Below are 21,894 nucleotides of genomic sequence, written 5' to 3'. Positions count from 1 at the left end.
CTGTTGCTGGGCCAAAATCCTGGAACTCCCTTCCTAACAGCACTGTGGGTGTACCTACACCACATGGACTGCAGCGGTTCAAGAAGGCAGCTCACCACCACCACCTTCTCAAGGGCAACTAGGGATGGGCAATAAATGCTGGCCCAGCCAGTGAAGCCCACATCCCGTGAATGAATAAAAATAGAAAACATTCCGGTGATCACACACAACCTGAACATTAATTGGTGAGCACTCCAGGCTGATCTGAAGGTGCCTTTATTGCCAGATGAGTGCAATCTATGTCTCCCTGCCCCAGTGGGAATCCAGCCACTGCTGCACACGTAAGAGTCTGCAATGGTTGAGTCGCCTCATCTTTGACAAAGTGGACATAAATGGCAGTCTTGGCAAACATTGCATCAGTAACATGACAGATACACTTGTGGGCAGCAGATTGTGAAATCCTGGTGATGTCACCAGTAGATCCTTGGAAGGAGCTGGAGGTGAAGAAATTCAGGTGACCTTGGCAATGACCACCTGGTCCACTTGGATGCAGATGGCAATAATTACTTGCTAAAAAAGCCTGATCCTCCTGAGGCACTGGTGCTCTGTCATGCCCAGGAAGCTGATATTCTGACTGTAGACCCTGTGCTGGGGGTATTGCCTCTTTTGAGCTGGAGTTCTGTGCCCATCCCCTCTGTCCTTTGGAGCAGCATGTGGCTGAAGAGAAGGCAGCTATTGTTGTTGGAGAGCTTGCTCCTCTTGTTCCTCATCAGAGAACCATGCTATAGCTGCTTAAGTTAATCTCATGCCACAGTGAAGGTTGAGAGCAGGGTTGGGTGGAAACCCAAAATGATCCCATCCGGGTTAAACCAGGATGTGAATGGGATCATTTTGGATTTCCACCCCAAAGCCACTTTTTGTGGCTTTAAACTCTTGCACACATCCAAACCCAGACCCACTTGGCAGTTACAATTTCACCCATCATGGAATCCAATCCTGTACTCATTCAGTATCATGAAATGCCCTTTCCAGCTCAGTCCTGAGGTAGGGATTAATGCCTTTTTCCTCTATTCTGATTGAAGCCAATTGTTAATGTTAATATTAATTAAACACAGAGCAGGGATTGAATCTTGGGTCTCCTAATCTGCACGGTTCCATATCACATCACTCTGTTTAGCTAGCAAAGGGAACCTGGAGGCTCTTTTTTTTTAAAGTAAAGCCCATACAAGTACATGTTTGACCAACCAGAGAAATATCATTTCATTGAAATAGGAAAAAACTGCAGTACTGTACATACAGCAGTGTCTCAAATCTGATTGTCCAAAAACCTGAATTTTTTTTTATTATGCACTTTGCATCAATTTTAATTGGAAAACATTTCAAAAATATCTTACCTGGACAAGCCGGCTAGGCTTAGTGTGATGCCTGACTAGTTATCCCCCTTCACCACTTGTGCACCGGTCTATTCCCACGCTCCGAGCGACCCTGCATCCCATATGACCCAACTTGATGGGAACTGCCCATGCCCTGAACCGCCTGACCCAAAATCCAGCAAGAACCAAAATCCGGCACAGTCTTGGTCCCGAGGTTGCCGGTTTTGAGACACAGAACCTATGTTATATTTTAGTCTTGCAATCCAAGTGATATTATAAGAAAGTTCTCTCATGCAGTGACATTTGGACAGGATAATGTGGCCTAATTTTAGAAGCACTCATTTAAATTGCAGCGTTTTACAAGAAGCAATGTAAAGGGTGTGGGGCCAATGCTGGGGTGGTATAATAGTAAAGGTTATGTCTGTTAAAGAAAATCCATTCATCAGACCGATTTGTCGTTGGATAGTGGAAAAAAGGCAAAAAGGAAGGAAATGAGAATCTGTTGAAATTAGCTTTGTGGTGCTATTAGAAAGGGGTTAAATAGGAACATTCTAGATTAATCATAATACAATGTATGCGCCAAAAATTGTTCTTTTCTGTGCCTATTTCTAATTCTACTTTAATTTCTTCAGTATTAGAATTTTTATATGATTTTGGAAAGTGAAGAGTGCAAAAGTCAACCACTCTTAAAGACCATTATTGTGTGGTGCTTGGAACTATAAACCATGGCAGCAAGCAACAACAAAATAAATAATGAATCCTTAATTACATTTGTTAACGTGAATGTTCAAAATTTACAGATAAGAAATAGGAGTTGGAGGAGGTTATTTGGCACTTCAAGCTTTCTTTTCCATTCAACAAGATCATGGCTGATCTTTTATATCAGCTCCACCTTCCCATATTATCCCAATATCCCTTAATTCCCTTAGTACCCAAAAATCTATCAACTACTTTCTTAAATATGCTCAATGACAGACCAACCGTCAACTTTGATTATCAACTATGTAGAAAAGCAAATTATAAAAAATTGCACTGTTGCTAATGGAGTTTCTGCTACAGAATTAAAGAACGTGACAACTAATAACTGGGGTTTGAGCAGAATTCTTAGGGAAATACTGTGAGAACCCCATTTCCCATACCGCTCACCTTTATGCCTCTGAGTTCTGGGTCAGAATGCCATTCACATTTTGGTGCTGTAGACCCACATTGGCAGGAATTGAGTTAAGACTGTGCAAACTCATTTCATTTAGAGTGCTTTCAGTTATCAGAAAGAGGCTTTGCATCTGTCAGTCTAGCTTGTTTTCAAAGCCAAAGTGCCAAAGTGAAGGCGCAGTCGGTGTATTAGAGCACTGCACCACCCAGCTCCTACATCACTTCTGACAATTTACATGTAGATTGTAGAGAAAATGTGAGTTCTTAATGTAAGTTGCGACAATATGGTAGAAACTTACAAGGAAATTATCATTCTATTTAAAATTATTCAACTTAAAATATTTATTACAGGTATGACCGCATGCTGATAATCTGCGTAACTTCGTGACTACTGCTTTTGGACTGAAGAAAGAAGCTCTTGATGCTTGGGGCCACTGGACAAACTGGCCAGTTTTTAGTGAGACAAGCACTAGAACAGGGCCATGTGGTGAGAGCTGCTGTAAGAACTCCCAGCAAGCTTACCATTCAACACGAGAGCCTGACGGTAATTACTGGCAACATAGAATTCTTTCCAGTACTCCAATGAAGCCCAGTTACCTAAAAATACAGATTTTCCAACAGAGAGAATTATATCACATCAAGAATTTTATTGAGTTTCCTATTTCTAATAAAGTTGACAGCTTACAACCCAACATAAACTGTCCCTTTCTTATGCCATTCTTGCAGGTGGTGAAAGCAAATATCTTCTCGGCCAACAACCTTTTGGGGCACTTTAATGAGCAGGATGCCATCATGTCCTGTCTTGAGTTCCCAATACGCTTATTTTCTGGAGTTACCAGCTCTGCAGAATCAATAAAAGCTATTGTTGCTGCTATGCGTCAGGCACAAGTAACTCGAATTATCACAATGTCATCCTGGTATACTAAACGTGAGTCCATCTTATTATTGTTATGATCCCTGTGGAGGCCACCAACTTTTTAGAAGGGATGAATTTCCCAAATGAACGAAAATAACTGAAGGACTTCACTTTCACTCTTTAAGACTTTTGTTGTAACAAACTAAAATCAATGCAATTGAAACATTAACTAACAGGCAAATGGTGCATCCATTTAAAAAAAGGTGAATATCTTTAACTTTACTCCACACTTCAGGTACACATGTACTGTCAAAGGGCATTCCAACAGCTTCTCCCAGTTCTCTGGCCAAGCTAAATCATTCTTCTCCACACCAAGTCAAACATTCCAGTGTCCATCACCAACCGTTCCATTCCCACTCTGTCTTCCAGATACGATTATCACCAGCAAGTGCAAGACACATCTTGACGATTTCCCCCCCACTTTTCTTCAGGGCACGTATGGCAGTCCTGAGAACCCAGAATTCCAGGGATTCCTGTACTGGACCCCTTTAAACCGTTTAGTCAGGCCTGGTAAAACTGGTAAAACTGTTTCTCTCCCACAGACTTTTACTTCTGCTCCCGACGCTTCCTATAGAACTGAGAAGAGCTGTTCCTGGGAGAGTTCCAATTCTCTTCTGCTTGCTTGTCAGTACAGCTCTTTGTTCTGTGAGCTTCTGTGAAAGGTGCTACAGGCTGCATACTGCAATGGGTTTCTATTTGAGTTTCTCTCTCTTTTCTCAACTCCTATTCCCATGGCAACCTGAAGTCACGTGAGCACTTCTCCAAAAGGAATTCACCACCCTCCTTTAAAAAAGACCTGTTTTACTTTGAGTTAAAGGGACAATTTAAAACATACAGTAATCATCTTGCAAAGTTCAGTGCTCATGACACAATGTTCATATTTATAAGGAAAACTTACCTGTCAGAATGTAACTACAATGTTACTGATCGTGAGATGTCATGAATATAATGCAACAGGTTTCCTTATAAATATGGGTGTAGGAATTTACAATGAAAATATAAAAATAACAACAACGTATGACTTGAAAGCAAAGACCTCCACGTCCTGGGAACTGGACTAGCCATATAAATACTGTAGCTACAACAGCAGGTCAGAGGCTAGGAATCCTGTGATGGGTAACTCATCTCCTGACTCCCCCAAAGTCTGTCCACCATGTATAAGGCACAAGTCAGGAGTGTAATGGAATACACCCCACTTGCCTAGATGAGCACAGCTCCCACAACACTCAAGAAGCTTGACACCATCCAGGACAAAGCAGCCCACTTGATTGGCATCATGTCCACAAACATTCACTCCCTCCACCACCAACATACAGTAGCAGCAGCATGTACCATCCACAAGATGCACTGCAGAAACTTACCAAGGCTCCTTAGACAGCACCTTCCAAACCCACGACCAATACCATCTTGAAGGACAAGGGCAGCAGACACATGGGAACATCACCACTTGGAAGCTACCCTCCAAGCCACTCACCATTCTGATTTAGAAATATATCACCGCTCCTTCACTGTCACTGGGTCAAAATCCTGAAATTCCCTTCCTAACAGCACTAGGGGTGTACCTACACCACATGGACTGCAGCGGTTCAAAAAAGCAGCTCACCACCACTTTCTCAAGGGCAATTAGGGGTGGGCAATAAATGCTGGCCTAGCCAGCAACACCCAAATCCCGTAAATGAATATTAAAAAGAATTTAAAATTTGTGCGGGGGTGGTATGGTTAATACAGAGGAAAACCATGACAAAATACATGAAGGCATTAATTGACTTGCAGAATGTTGTGATCAATTAGCAAATGAATTTCAGCATAGATAAGTGTGAGGTGGTATATTTTGGTAGGAAGAATAAAGACGCCACATGATCCTTGTATTAGAAGTGTCCAATCAGGTTAAAGGAACAAAGGGATCTAGGGGTACAGAAACAAAAATCAAAAAAAGTAGCAACACAGGTTACTATAACCATAAATAAAGCAAATCAAACATTGATGTTCATTTCTAGAGGGAAATAATTTAAAAGCAGAGATATTATTGTCAAACTTGCATAGAACATTGGTCAGAAGACATTTAGGGGGCAGTCCTAATCTCCATATTATAAAAACAACGTAGAGAAACTTGAGAAGGTGCAAATAAGATTTACAAGGTTGATACTAGAGCTAAGAAGATGTATTTATTAGGAAAGGCTGAATATGCTGGAGTTCCTTTCTCTAAAATAGAAGTCTTTATAATTATGAAGCAATTTGATAAGGTAGCTGTGGAGATGTTTCCATTTGAGGGAGACCAAAAGTAGATGACATGAATAAAACATAGTCATCAACAAATCCAATAGGGAATTCAGGGGAAAAGTCTTCACCCAAAGGGTGGCAAGGATGGAACTCGCTACCACAAAGAATAGATGAGGCGAATGGCACAGACACATTTAGGAGAAGCTGGATAAGTACTTGAGTGGGAAAGAAATTGAAAGAAATGATAAGAAGGTTTGAGGAAGAATTGTTGGAGGAGGCCCATATGGAGCATAAACGTCAACATAGACCAGTTGCACTGAATGATTCTTTTGGTACTGTAGACTATGTACAAGTTTGTATAACATTTTGCCTTAAAGGAGGTGATGTTCATTTCAGGCAGAGATCAGATGGATGGGGCCCACTTGATGCCACCATCAGGAGATCCGTGGACATACGGCACCTCAATGTATCTCATTGTCTTTACAACCAGAAGAGAGAAAAGGAAAGAAAATCAAAGGGAAAAAAGTCCAATATTGCTATTCAATAATGTTTTGATCAATTCTTACATTTCCATCAGCATTATTAGTTTTACCCATTTATAACATTTTTTAAAGAGCAGATTATTTTCCTAGCTCTTGGACCACACTCCTTGGGTGTCATTTGAAGTCATAATACCACCCATTACTCAAAGTATCTTTTGAAAAGTGTCCACCTTCAGGAGTGAAAGGCATTTTTTAAGCAGGAACATTTCAACCACTGTGTGAATTCTATATATAAAAAGAAAATCTACAAATACTGCAAAACTGAAAGAAAAACAGTAAACTCTAGATCTAAAAAGCAGGTTGCCCGATGTTTGAAAGAGAAAGATTGGTTAACATTGCATGAAAACTGTTCTGATGAAGATTCCAAGATCAACATTGACTTTTTTTCTTTCTGATGTTACGACTCAGTATTTTTAGCGTTTTCTGTCGTAGACATTTTGTTGCAGTAAGAGGCCTCTGTTAAATTCCTCACCTGTTTGCTGCATCACAGCCGCGACTACACTTCAAAATAAAAGTGCTTCATTGCTTTTAATATGCTTTGGGACACCCAGACGTCATGAAAAGTGCCATAATAAGTGATCATTTTTCTTTCCTTTTACCTACTCTGATCCCATTTCCCTGTTCTTTCTTCATAACCTTCAATATCTTTCTTCTTCGAGAATTTATGGAACTCCCTCCAGTGTTATGATTGACTTGACTTCAATTCTATTTGGTGATAATTCATGTCATACCTTACTTACAATTTGGGCAAAAACATTTTTCTAGCCTCCTGTCAGCTTCTTGTCATAAGCTTGAGTTTATAGATCCTAACTCTTATTTTTTTGTTTAGATACATGGAGAGTGGCTACTGATCAAAGTCGCAGAAGTCAGCTGATGAACTTTTAACAAAAGAATAAAACATTTATTAAACAAGAAAAGATGAACTATATTACAGTACTCCTTCACTCACAACTATACCTTTACAGATATATACAGATTTGTAAGGATAACACAAGTTACAAAAGCTATCTTATACTCAAATCTCCACTCTAATTGCATAGTCCATGTAAATCTATGGCATCCTGTTGTCAGACACACCACACTCTGAAACCAAGTGACAGGTGTCACTCCAGACAGATGCTATGGATCTCTCCTTAACTCCCCCAGATGCTTGTCACACCATGAGCCAACCAGCCACACTGAACTCCGTCTTTCACAGGAGGGTTTCCAACCTCCACTCTCCAAGGACTCACTTTGGAATCTTCTCCCAAACCGATGCTTTCTCTCAGGCGCCTTCCACAAGGTCCACCCCCAGCGTTTCGAACTCTCCTTCCAATGCCCTTCTCCCCAGGTCACCACATGCGTTCAAGCTTTCCTCCATGCACTCTCTCCCACTAACGCAGCTGTCAACAGTACACCACTGCTTTTCATGCCCATAACAAAGAGTTACAGACCTTCAGTTGTCTCTTTGGAGTTTCTGACTTTTTTTCCAAGCCTTTATCTCTTTAAACTTGAAGCTTGGAGCCTTTCTCTGCTCCTCACTCTCTTAACTTCACCGAATAGGATCTTTTCCAGGTTGTTGTCCTTCCTTTGACCAGAAGGTCTTCTTGGGACTTTCTCCCTTATAGGTTGCTTCTGCTTGGCAGCTGTCTTCAAACTGAACTCAAAACTGTTTTTTTGTGTGTGTGTGTGTGGGTGGTGCCTGCCTCTCTGGACCCCTGTTGCTAGGCAACAGCACAGTTTTTTCTACTTTTGTGTTTGCTTAACTTCTCTTTAGGAGTTGTAAAACTCATTAGAAATGCAGGTGTCTTTTAAAGTGAAACTAAAACTCAACTTGACCTTTTCTTAACACACAAATACAGAAATACAAATCAAATTTAAACTTTAAAGTTAAAACTCATTTCTAATACCCACAAATACAAATATAACTTACTTAAACTATCTCTACTTCCTAACACTACCAATTTACAGACCAGTGGAAATATTTGGTTTTATTATTTATCCTCTAAAACTCTTTGAATTTTGAACATTTCCATTTGAACCCCATTATCCTTCTCAGCTTCGATAAATTTGTAATGCATTATGTCATATATTCTATAGAGCTATGACTTTTGGGTATTTTCTGCTCCTGAGAGGATACTTCTAGATAAAATTAGCCATTACATATATGGTGCCACCTTCAAAATTGCACTGTCCAGTTCTATAGGTAATTTACTACAAAACCAACATTTTCCCATGATTTAATAAATTAGTGGAACACAAGTGCTCTGAAATATGCTCTGAGCATATGATTATAAATGAAGCGCTTCATGTTATTAGACCCAGTTCCAAAGGGTCATATTGGACTCGAAACGTGAACTCTGTTTCTCTCTGTACAGATGCTGCCAGGCCTGCTGAGATTTTCCATCATTTCCTGTTTTTATTTCAGATTTCCAGCATCTGCAGTATTTTTTTTTTATTATATGTTATTAGACTAGTTGTTTTCAAATTAAAGTTATCCTTTATAAATATACAAAAGAACATCTATAATTAAGAGTGTATGTAAGAATTGATTTGTTAACAGAGCTTTTCTAACTTCTCATACCTGGGTAACCAGCATCGTTTTGATGTCTTGCAGTCACATTCCTGAGACACAGTGTTGTGAAAGAGACTGTTGGGTGAATTTTGATGCTCAGAAAGGGTGGGTTTGGGTCAGGTGAGATGTGAAAACAAAAACTACCTGAACCTACCCATTTTTGGTTTTAACAGAGGCTGGACAGCAGGGTAATGAAGTTGTGTGCCTTAAATTTTATCTGTTTTCCTAGTTTAACCCTGACCAGCTGGATTTCCTGGGGTTCAGGAAACCCAGCAGCAAAAGGTGAGCATTGCTGTATACAAGAGTGCCTTTCCAGCATTGCGGTGGGCCAGGAAGTGAAGGATTGATTCCTCCTGGCCCCAAGGCTAACCAGCTTCCCCACCCTCGCAGGATCAGTGACCCCCACCATCAAAGATTCTGACCCATCCCTCATGGTATCACTGCCACAACAGCAGGCCTTTTCTACCTGCTCTGGTTTGTGACTTCCTCCAGAGCGTTCCCAACTCAAGAAGGAGCCAAGACTGTCAATGAGGCTAGCTACTAGCCAGGGAAAGCTGGAAAAGCTCCACAGCTTGTGGACCATAATTCTTTACTGAATCCACACCAGCATAGAGCAGAGACTGTATCTTTCCTTAGTTTTTTTGAGCCAAGGTATTTGAATGTTGATCAGGCAGTGTCTATTTTATGCTGGGTTGGCTGCATCTTGCCAATCTCTCTTGTTTTGAAATTACTTTTCTGGAATTCTAGATTGACGTTTTCAAGATAATAAGGGGAACAGAAGCCAGGATTTTCTGGTGGCAATCATCGTGGATGTGACGGAAAATTTGCACGACCAGCCAAAGGTCCGTTGACTTTGGGCAGGAATTTCCGGTCCTGGGGTGGGTGGGATCGGAAAATCCTGGCCAGAGCGTACAGAGAAACTATTTCTGTTGGTTGGGGAGTCTAGGACAAGGAGGTGTAGTTTAAAAATTACAGCTAAGCCTTTAGGAGTGAAATCATAGACATTTCTTCACAAAAGGGATGATAGAAGTTTGGAACATACTTCTGCAAATGACAAATGATGTTCAATCAATTGTGAATTTTAATTCTGAGATTGATAGATTATTGTGAACCAAAGGAATTAAGAGATTTGAGACAAACACAAGTATATGGTGTTGGGTCAGAGTTCAACCATGATCTTGTTGATTGGTAGAACAGGTTTGGGGAGCTAAATGGCCTCCTCCTGTTCCTTTGTTCATAAAGGAGTATGTTTAAAGTGGCAACTATGCCCTTCAGGGAGATTATGTCAAGGAAATATTGCAGTCCTTTTAGAATAAAAGCATTGTATTTTTTAAAGCTCAAACTTCTCACCAGGATTCTTGGGTGCTGCGGTGGTTCTTCCTTCTCGTGATCCATAAAGCATTGATCAACATGCACGAGATAGAAAATTATTTAAGCAAAGAATGTCAGGACCTCAACTGGACTGTAGTGAGACCACCAGGGCTTCTGAATGCACCTAAAACAGGTTAAAATTGTTTTTTTCAATTCTACCAATTTGCCCATTAGGAGCAATAACAAGATTTAAAATGTGACCTTCTGTGCCTTTTACAGCACAGAAATTGCAGTATAGTGAAACAGAAGGTGATGGAATTACACAGATGGAGAGGAATCTGAAGCTGCTAGCTAGGATATAAGTGGGTGGGCAGGCAGTCATTCGGTGTAATATGTGAGGATATGCCTGCGTGTCACTGTGAAATGCGATTGCAACCAAACCACCTGGTGGGATGCTGACTGGATCAGGTCAGCCACTCGATTTTCCCAATTATTCTATCGATTGAAGTCCCTGCAAACTAAAATGGAATGGGGTGTAACATGGGTGACAAATCCAATTTCATCATTTTCACACCAGGTGAGGTGGGTTAAAATTGCCCCCTAGGTCCAGAGACTGAAGTGTTGGGGTATTGTTCCATAGGTAAGGATCAACAGCGAGGTGCTTGATTCTGCTTCGTGAAAATTGCCTTGATCTGAGAGGCTTGGAATTGGCACTGTCCCAGAAGAGGGATAATGGTGAGAGGAGCATGGAAATGGTTAACTCCAATGAAAGTGCTGCCAATTCTCATCTGTTGCCCCCCCACCTCCCTCACTTCAGCCAGTACCCGATATGTTGCCATGTATCATGATGGCCAAGTCTGCCTCTGCACAGGTACAAGCAGAGCTGTCTTTGGTGGGGCCCTCAGGCGCTCCTAAGAGTGTTGGCAAGAGCATCTCAGCTCTCAGAGCACAGATGTCGGCAGCTGTCTCTACCCCTGCTGAGGCCACAAAGGGTGCAGCATCTGGAGCTAGGCACATCAAGGCTGAGATGCAGTTGTGATCAGAAAATCCTTTACACAGTTACTCACCTGAATCTACTGTTATGGGGATGTGCTTTCTTTTTAAAAAAAAAAGATATAGGGCAGGATTTTTACCTCGTCAGGCGGATGCAGTGGGCGGGCCCAGGAGTGGCCACGAAACTGACTGCCGATTGGGCTCCAACTGTGATTTCACACTGGCTGGCCAATTAACAGCTAGTCAGCATGAATCATGTGCTGAAACACTCGGTGCTGCCAGGGTGGTGGCGGGGGGAGGGCGAGCGCAGAAGTCAACGCATGCGCAGGTGCACTCAGTGAAAGCTCCCTGAAGGCACAGAGCTGCCATAGGGAGCTGAAGCTTTCCAACATTAAAAATAAAGATTTTAAAAGTAAGGTAACCATGTTCCCTCTTATGACTCTGTCACATGAGCAGGGACGTGTTAAAAATGATATTTTAAAAATTTTTAATTTTAATTTTAATTAACATCGGAAACCTCATCCCACCCATGGATGAGGTTTCCTCAAAAATCGAAAGGCCGCTTGGCCTTTTTGCCCGCTCACCATTCGTAAGGCTGGATGGGCAGGGAAAAATTCACTTTAATTCATTTATTAGTGGGCTTAGCAGCCCTCTTAATTGTGGGCGGGCGTGCTGCCAATTCCAACATGCGCCTGGTGACCAAAATATTGCTCAAGTGCACGATGATGTCGGGACACTCGCCCAACGTCATTGCGCACTATTTCACGCTCGTGCATGTCGGGCACACGCCCGCACACCAGGCTGAAAATTGAGCCCATAATTTCTAATTCTTCTTTTCTTGGCCTGGATTTAAGAAACAATAAACTGTAATCCTATTAAGACCATGGAGGACAGCCAGCCAGCTACAATATACAAACCTGCATTCCACGAAGTGGGATGAAAAAGAACCAACACTCAAGTCCCCTGGGGAGTGTGAAAGGCCCCATCTCAGGTTGGCTTTTACACTATCCTGAAACTTTTCAAAAGTTTCTGAAATGAGACATCAAAATGTAATTACCTGTTCTAAAAACAATGATGACAGCAGACATGGATTAATCAAATTCCTCTGGAATACACAGCCAGCAGGACTTTCAGAATTGTTCACCATGCCAGAGAGATAACAGATCAGAGATCAGAATGCTATAATGAAAGGCTGAAAAGAAGTTGCCTCCCTCTCTCTCAAAAGTATTTAAAAAATTCATTCATGGGCTGTGGGTGTCGCTGGCAAGGCCAGCATTTATTGTCCGTCCCTAATTGCCCTTGAGAAGGTGATGGTGAGATGCCTTCTTGAACCGCTGCAGTCCATGTGGTGTAGGTACGCCCACAATGCTGTTAGGGAGGGAGTTCCAGGATTTTGACCCAGTGACAGTGAAGGAATGGCAGTATATTTCCAATTCAGGATGGTGAGTGGCTTGGAGGGGAACTTCCACGTAGTGATGTTCCCATCAGTCTGCTGCCCTTGTCCTTCTAGATGGTAGTGGTTGTGGGTTTGGAAGGTGCTGTCTAAGGAGGCTTGGTGAATTCCTGCAGTGCATCTTGTAGATGGTACATACTGCTGCCACTGTGCATCAGTGGTGGAGGGAGTGAATGTTTGTGGATGTGGTGCCAACCAAGCGGGACTGCTTTGTCCTAGATAGTGTCCAGCTTCTTGAGTGTTGTGGGAACTGCACTCATCCAAGCAAGTGGGGTGTATTCCATCACACTCCTGCCTTGTGTATTGAAGATGGTGGACAGGCTTTGGGGAGTCAGGAGATGAGTTACTTGCCACAGGATTCCTAGCCTCTGACCTGCTCTTGTAGCCACCATATTTATATGGCTAGTCCAGTTCAGATTCTGGTCAATGATAACCCCCTGGATGTTGTTAGCGGGGAATTCAGTGATGGTAATGCCATTGAATATCAAGGGGTGATGGTTAGATTCTCTCTTGTTGGAGATGGTCATTGCGTGGCACTTGTGTGGCATGAATGTACTAGCCACCTGTCAGCCCAAGCCTGGATATTGTCCAGGGCTTACTGAAGTTGGACATGGATTGCTTCAGTACCTGAGGAGCTGTGAACAGTGCTGATCATTGTGCAATCATCAGTGAACATCCCTACTTCTGACCTTATGATGGAAGGAAGGTCATTGATGAAGCAGCTGAAGATGGTTGGGCCTAGGACACTACCCTGAGGAGCTCCTGCAGTGATGTCCTGGAGCTGAGATTACTGACCTCCAACAATTACAACCATCCTCTTTTATGCTAGGCATGGCTCCAACCAGCAAAGAGTTTCCCCCTGATTCCCATTAACTTCAGTTTTGCTAGGGCTCCTTGATGCCACATTCGGTCAAATGCTGCCTTGATGTCAAAGGCAGTCACTCTCACCTCACCTCGGGAGTTCAGCTCTTTTGTCCATGTTTGAACCAAGGCTGTAATGAGGTCAGGTGCTGAGTGGCCCTGGCAGAACCCAAACGGAGCATCAGTGAGAAGGTTATTGCTAAGCAAGTGCTGCTTCATAGCACTGTTGATGACCCCTTCCATCACTTTACTGATGATCGAGAGTAGACTGAAGGGGCAGTATTGGCCAGGTTGGATTTGTCCTGCTTTTTGTGTACAGGACGTACCTGGGCAATTTTCCACATTGCCGAGTAGATGTCAGTGTTGTAGTTGTATTGGACCAGCTTGGCTAGGGGGGCAGTAAGTTCTGAAGCACAAGTCTTCAGTACTATTGCCAGAATATTGTCAAGCCTCATAACCTTTGCAGGATCCAGTGCCTTCAGCCGTTTCTTGATATCATGTGGAGTGAATCGAATTGGCTGAAGACTGGCATCTGTGATGCTGGGGACCTCTGGAGGAGGCCAAGATGGATCATCCACTTGGCACTTCTGGCTGAAGATTGTAGAAAATGCTTCAGCCTTGTCTTTTGCACTGATGTGCTGGGCCCCCCCATCATTGAGGATGGGGATATTTTTGGAGCCTCCTCCTCCAGTGAGTTGTTTAATTGTCCACCACCATTCACGACTGGATGTGGCAGGACTGCAGAGCATCGGGATTTGCAAAGTAACCATCCTGAGAAGAGAAATCTACTGCAAATCAAGATCTTTTGGGAAAATAATGTGGAAATCTGCTCCATACAACTACACGCAGAAAGGCAATTGAATAAAATGGCTGCAATGATATAAAAGCAAAATACTGCAGATGTTGGAAATATGAAATAAAAACAGAAAATGCTGGAAAAACTCAGCAGGTCTGACAGCATCTGTGGAGAGAGAAACAGAGCTAATGTTTTGAGTCAGCACGACCCTTCTTCAAAAGACTGCAACAGAAGCATTGCATCGATACGAGCCAAAGAACCAAATACGCCTTTCTCTTTTCTCCTTCTCAACTGTAAAAAATCTTTAAGCCTACCCTTTTGTTCTACCAGCTGTAGTAGTGCATGTGTGGGCCCAGGGAACATGTGTGACATATGAATGGTGGTTGCAATTTATCTAAGTTTTTTTAAATTCAGGAAATAGATTCAATAAACTTATCTTGTTCTTTGCTTAAACTCAGAAAACCTGTCTCCCTAACTCTTTATAATCTGAAAGCGCAAATTGTAGGATTCCTGCAGCATTGGCAAAAGAACATCCTCTCTAAATTCATGAGTCAGTCAGTCTTGGAGTGGTAGAATAGGAGAGTCATTTTTACCACTCCCCACATGGTCGTAACACCTCTCATTATTGAGCAATTTAAGTTCTTCCTTTGTTTAAATTTCTTCTGGGAAAAACTGACAAACATTACTCTTAATTAACTGTTAATATTTACAGCTAACCCATGGGAATTTTTGAGCTGCCTTTAATAATGTGCAAAAATTAAAAATGAATATTTTAGGCATTTGTGGTTTTATTGCTTCCTTTTAATTCCTCATGTTAATACACATTGATGACCTGATTTCCATTCCAATGATACAATGCTTACGAGTGACTTAAGATCATGCATGTTATCACCAGCTCTTAATTATTTCTTCTTTAATTTTCTGTAGATAAAGAATTATTAATTCATGAAGGGTACTATGTTCCAGATCCGGATGAAATTCCTGTTGCAAACTCAGTCGCACCAGGAGATGCTGCTCGCTTTATGCTTTCACTCCTTAAAGGTGATCCATGGATTAAGAAGGCAGTGGCCATGGCAACAAAATGAAAGATAAATTCTTGCACTGGAGTGGGAGACTCTTCATTTTCATTATTCCCAATTTCCTAGCCAAATGCTGTAAGTGGGTCTATATAAACAGAATCAGTGAAACTACAAGAACAGACGAGCAATGATATAGAATAAGGAAGTAAAAACAAAGGCATAAATAATAATAGGAATGTTACCAAATGAGTTACAAGAAATTAAAGGACTAACCCAAGAGATCATTGCTCTATTTCCTTTTAGCTCTTGTTTAATATATGTAAAGCTTTAGGCGCACTGCAGTTAAAGGGTGTATCTAGGGTTAACAATGATATATTAAAAAAATAGTTGACATTCATTTTTCCTTTGGGATGTTAAATGTAATTATTTCAATACTGTATATGTTATTAATGAACTGTAATAGAGCTTGAAAGGGCTATGATATAAAACTACTTGCTAATATGACAAACTGTTTTGAGTAATATCCTGCATTAATGACATGAATTAAATTAGATTGAAAACTATCTAAATCCAGGAAAATGGATTAATTCATGAGCATTTTAACAAGATGTTACCCTAATGGTGGCATAACTAAAGGTAGGAATTCTCTGTGGCAGAATGTAAAAATGATATCAAAATCAAAGTGTTTTCTATAAACCTGGAACTGATTTCATGTACTGCACAGCCTATATTAACAAAAATATTTACTAATAATTCACAATAAATGGTAAGTATTAATCCATGTAATGTGGAATTTACTTGTATGTTAATTTGCAAAAATAAAGTGTTCTATGCATCTAGTTTGGAGGCTGCTTCAAATGTGCCTTATATCCATTATATTTGATTGCTAAGATATAAATATTTATGTAATAATTATGGGCAGAATTTTCTGTGCCCGCTGGCATCGGGCGTGTTTGACGGTTTAAGAGGACAATATGGCGAGAAGGCCAAAAATCGGTTTCACAATATCATGAAACCAGTTTGCAGTTGCCCACCCTACCTGTCGGGAACCTCATTGTAATACATCTGCATATCATTATAAGCCCAGCCTGCCATAATCACAACCTCCCCACCCGACGCTGGATCATCCGAGCATGTTGGTGTGAAAACATGCCGACGTGTTTCACAACAGCATAGAGACATAGAGTCATAGAGATCTACAGCACAGAAAAAGGCCCTTCGGCCCATCGAGTCTGCACCAGTCAAACAAGTACCTAACTATTCTAATTCCATTTTCCAGCACTAGACCCATAGCCTTGTATGTCATGGCATCGCAAGTGAACATCCAAATACTTCTTAAATGTTATGAGGGTCTCTGCCTCTACCACCTTTTCAGGCAGTGAGTTCTAGATCCCACCACCCTCTGGGTGAAAAAATTCTTCCTCACATCCCCTCTAAACCTCCTGCCCCTTACCTTAAATCTATGCCCCCTGGTTATTGATCCCTCCTCCAAGGGGAAAAGTTCCTTCCTGTCTGCCCTATCTGTGCCCCTCATAATTTTATACACCTCAGTCATGTCCCCCTCAATCTCCTCTGCTCCAGGGAAAATAACCCCAGTCTATCCAATCTCTCCTCATAACTAAAACTCTCCAGCCCAGCCAACATCCTGGTAAATCTCCTCTGCACTCTCTCCAGTGCAATCACATCCATCCTATAATGCGGATTCCAGAACTACACACAGCTGTGGCCGAATCAGCGTTTTATACAGTTCCAGCATAACCTCCCTGCTCTTATATTCTATATATAAGACATGCACTTGATGGGTTGCACTTCAAAGAGAACTCAGAAGTGAGTGCACAGTAACGTTGTGCAGTGCTTGCGAGGGTCGCCTGTCGGACTTCAAGGTTGAGGCGCGTTTAGTGGGGGGAGGCAAGAGCTGCCCGCGATTGAGTTGGTGGTGCACCAGCACATGTGGGGTTGGTGGGAGGGAAGCAGCCACGTATTAGGGAAACCTTGTATAAAGTGACAATTCCCCCACAGCTGAGACAGTTCAGAGGCAACTACATTTACACGCTTGGAGTTGGGCCTCTAGCTTATCTGCCCACTCAGGCAATGCAGAGACATGGAAGGGCCACCAAGTGTTCCAGAGCTTTTCAACCCTTGTGCACAGACTGCAAACTAATGAGCGTTTTAGTGGACTGCAGAACAATTGGACAACTGCGCATGTTGTACAATCTCCTTGCTAAAGCTGGCTGTGGAGCAGTCACTTGTGGAGGCGTTCACAGCCCTTTGCAAAGTCATCATTCCGGTTTGGACCAGTGTCCCCCATGGTACAAGCTAACAGCGCAGCCTTGCAATGTGGGTTAGGAGAATGCCTGCGCCTGAGCTGAGAGCACAGCAATTTTTTTCCCTTTTTTTTGTTCATTCATGGGATGTAGATATCGCTGGCTAGGCCAGGATTTATTGCCCATCCCTATATGTGCTTTTTCGGAGGGCATTTAAGAGTCAACCACATGTTGTGGGTATGGAGTCACATGTAGGCAAGACCAGGTAAGGGCAACAGATTTCCTTCCCTAAAGCACCAATTGTCCAACCCCATTCATGACTGTTGGGTTAAACAAACAAAAATGTTACTTAACATTGCTTTATGATGTATTGTAATCCATCATTAAGATTTGAATATTCATTTACATTGAAAATAACAGGATTTGCACATTAAAACTTAGTTGTTACTTATTCCACACATTTAGCATTGCTGCGAGTGCAAGCTACTTAGCACTGTTGCTAACAGTGACATTTAGACCAACACCTCCTGGGAGTCTAACTCAGCTTCCTTCCAGAGTCAAGTCAGGATAATGGATTGCAGCATCAGCACAAAGACAAACCGCTTCGCACCCACGTACAGTCGGAGTGTAAATGTGCTGTTAGTGTAGCAAAAATAGTTTCCAAGTAACAGATTATGCAGAATCATATCACTTAACTGGATCAAATGATTAAATAACAGGTTTTAGTTTACTAATTACAGGTAACACTGGAATTCGTACACTGAATTTAACCCCAATAAAAATATTCTTCACAGTTAAGTGCTAAGTGCAGTCTGGCAGCGAAATTAGTGACAATTCGAATATATGCTCATGGACATCTCATGACTACATCACTTAAAACAGACAATGACATCCTGTGTTAAAATTAGCATGGCAAAACAGTTCACTTCATATTCCTTATTTCATTGTGTGAATTCTCCAAGGGTCAGATGTAATTATTTGGAAATAATGTTGCAAATCAAACATTAATCTGCATTGTTAGAAGGATTCAAAGTACTCTTTGTGCTGATTAAATACACAGGAATTTTTGCCAGAAGATATTCCTTTGGATAAGACGTTAAGCCGAAGCCCTGTCTGCCCTCTCAGGAGGACAGAGAAGATCCTGTGGCACTGTTTTGAAGAAGAGTAGAGAAATTCTCTGCGTCCTAGCGAATAGTTATCCTTCCCAACATTTTGGGCTGTAATTTCTGACTAGTGTCAGGAAGTGCTTGCCCACAGGAATTAGAAGACACAAATACCGATTTACCTTGAGAATTACATTGACACTTCTGTTCGCTGTAGCTGGTTGGGGTCTGCATCGAAACATTGAAACATTTTTGCAGGCCCCAGCTGAGTGTAGCTCCAGCGTATTCAAGGAGGCCATCCCCACACATGGGGGTCAGATGGAGGTCCGTGGGGGGAGGGGTTCCGAGGTATGGCAGGGTGGGTGCTGGGGAAGTGGGGTCCGAAGTTGGGGTCAGAAATTGGTTGGAGGTCTGGGAGGGTTGTGGGGGGGTGGGTGTCCGAGGTCTGGGGGCTCATGGGGGGGCATAAGAGGTCCAGGGAGGTGGTGGGGTGGGTGGGTCTAAGATTCCTGTGGGTGGTGGGGGAAGGTCCGAGGTCCGCGTGGGTTGTGGGTGGGGTGTCCAAGGTCCAGAGGGGTTGTAGGGGGAGTCCGAGGTCCAGAGGCAGTGGGTGGGAGTCGGAGGTTCGGGGAGAGGGTCTGAGGTCTGGGGAGGGTTCATGGGGGGGTCCGATGTCCGGGAGGGGGTGGGGGTTGGAAGTCTGGGGGAGGATTCGTTGGGCAGGGTCCAAGGTTGGTCGGGGGAGGTTGGAAGGCCATGGGAGTCGGGGTGGGGTGTTTGAGGTCAGAGGCGGAGGTCAGTTGAAGGTCCAGCGGGGTGGTGTGACAGTGGGGTCAGAAGTCCATAGCGGGGGGGTGTGGTCCGAGGTCTGGGGTTGTGGGGTCAGATGTCGGGACTGTGGGTGGTGTTGGAGGTCAGGAGGGTGGGGGTGTTGGAGGTCGGTGGTGTGGGGGGTTGGAAGTCGGGGGATTGGGGGGAGTCGGAGGTCGGGGGTGGTCGAGGGTAGGAGGTCGGAGGGGTTCGGGGATGTGGGTGTAATCCCGTGGGGTTCGTCTGGGTCTTTAAAATAGTTACACAAAAGTTAGAAGAAGTTTTAATTCTTTTTCTGAGTAATTATTGGTGTAAACCTGGTGGAACCATCTGAAATTTGTGATTTAAATCGCATTTCGGATCGTTCCCAGTGTAGTGCTATTGTCCAGGGGAAGTGTGCACTTCTAGGCAATTGTCGTGCAAACCCTTACCTGGGAACTTCCCAGAGGGATTCCCCAGAGCATCTTTGGGATACCCCCCAAATCCGACGCTGGGGAGCTCAGAAGTTACGGGCCATTATATGGTCATTCTTGGGTTGCTTTTAATGGGGCCTTACTATGCATAAATTGGTGGCTGCATTTCCAACAGTGACTACAATTCAGAAGTACTTTATTGGCTGTAACAAATTTAGGGACCTCCTGAGATTGTGAATGATGCTATATAAAAACCACACACAATCTGGGAGATGAAGAGCTTCCAGGAAGACCAGGCCATTCTTTCCAAGATTGTTCCTGTAATAAAAATCCAGCACTATTTCAAGTGCAAAAAAAGCTGTCCATTTTTACAAATGTCCTCAGTGTTAGGACAAGTGATGAGTTCCAATGCAATAACTCGCAACAATTTCTGTGAACATCCACACTTGCCACACAAATGATGCCCCATTAGTACAATTTTGTATGTAAAATCTGTTAAGACAGTGAAGATGAATATGGACAGGTTTGACTGGTAACAAGTCACTTTCCCAACTCATTTGTCAACTACGTGGATAACTTTTCTGTATGGGGATGATGGGGTGGAAGAGTCCATTTTACAACAACCACCATAATTAGATGACTTTGGGAATGAAATGAATTTTTTTAGATGGCGAACACTTGTAAAAAATTTTCAGTTGTGTGAAGGGGAGACAGAAATTGTTTCAGCACAGCTGCTGACGCAGAAAATAGACACTGAACAAATCATAGCTGCCACCCTAACTCTTTGGTTACAGCCTTAGGGTAAAGTTTTTAGCTCGGCGGGCGCACACCCGACCCACTCGAGCATAAAATGACGCACAATGATGTCCTTGTTGCATAGATGTATATAGAATGCTGTTAGGTAGTGAGTTCCAGGATTTTGACTCAAAAATGATGAAGGAAGAGTCGTATATTTCTAGGACTGTGCCTGGCATGGAAGGGATTCTGCAGGTGGTGGTGCTCTGAAGTGCCTGTTGCTCTTCTAGGTGATAGAGGTTTTGGGTTTGGAAGCTGCTATTGAAGAAACCCTGTTGAGTTTCTGCAGTGCATCTTGTAGATGGTACACACTGCTACCATTGTGTGCCCATGTTGGAGAGGGTGAATGTTTAAGGTGGTGGATGGGTGCCAATCAAGTGGGCTGCTTGATCTGAATGGTATCAAACTTCTTTAGTATTGGAGCTGCACTCATCCAGGGCATCGGAGGATATCTCATCACACTCTTGATTTGTTCCTTGTAGATGGTGAAAAAGCTTTGGGGAGTCAGATTTTGAGTTTCTCACCACAGAATACCCAATTTCCAACCTGCTAGTGTAACCACAATATTTATGTGAGTCCAGTTTATTTTCTGGTCAATGGTGATGCCCATAATTTTGATGGCAGAAGATTTAACTGTAGTAATACCATTGAATGTCAAGGGGGGGTGGTTAAATTCACTCTTGCTGGAGATGGTCATTACATGGCATGTGTGTGGATGTTACTTACCACTTGTCAGCCCAAGCCTGAATATTGTCCAAGTCTTTCAAGGACACAAGAAATAAGAACAAAAGGAGACCACATGGCCTGTTGAGCCATTCAATATCATCATGGCTGATCTTGGCCTTCAACACCATTTTTCTGCCTGCTGCCCATATTCCTTAATTCCCTGGGAAACAAAAAAACTGTCTTTGCCAGCCTCTAATATATTCAATGATGAAGCGCCGTCAACACCCTGAGACAGAGAATTCCAAAGGTCATAACCTTTTAAGTGAAGTTATTTCTCCTCATTTCAGTCCTAAACGATCAACCCCTTATCCTGAGACTGTGCCCCCATGTTTTAGACTCCCTGACCAGCAGGAACAATCTCTGTGACTACCCTATCGAGCCCCTTCAGAATTTTGTAGGTTTCAATGAGAACGTTTCTCATTCTGCAAATTCCAGACAATATAAACCCGATTTACTTTTACAATTTACGTAGACTCTCATCATAGGACAACCCCCTTATTCCATGGATCAAGTTAGCAAACCTTCGCTGTACTGCCTCCAATGCAAGTACATCCTTTCTTAAATGTGGAGACAAAAACTGTACACAATATTCCAGATGTGGTCTCACCAAAATC

At 42.6% G+C, this 21,894-nt stretch overlaps 1 protein-coding gene across 1 annotated transcript in view; it reads left to right on the top strand.

The window, feature by feature from the left end:
• The window catches only part of LOC144684767 (uncharacterized), a 38,484-nt gene extending 22,776 nt beyond the window's left edge, over positions 1–15,708 (top strand). Inside the window, exons 3-6 of the mRNA XM_078549410.1 lie at positions 2,913–3,048; positions 3,231–3,432; positions 10,073–10,240; positions 15,078–15,708. Of these exons, the coding sequence (XP_078405536.1) occupies positions 2,913–3,048; positions 3,231–3,432; positions 10,073–10,240; positions 15,078–15,235 (664 nt within the window). The 3' untranslated portion in view covers positions 15,236–15,708. The remainder of the gene's footprint in view (positions 1–2,912; positions 3,049–3,230; positions 3,433–10,072; positions 10,241–15,077) is intronic.
• The last annotated feature ends 6,186 nt before the right edge of the window (positions 15,709–21,894 follow it).

This window comes from Cetorhinus maximus, chromosome 1, assembly GCF_964194155.1.
Source record: "Cetorhinus maximus chromosome 1, sCetMax3.hap1.1, whole genome shotgun sequence".
Classification (NCBI taxonomy): domain Eukaryota; kingdom Metazoa; phylum Chordata; class Chondrichthyes; order Lamniformes; family Cetorhinidae; genus Cetorhinus; species Cetorhinus maximus.
This window is presented reverse-complemented; position numbering and strand designations above follow the sequence as displayed.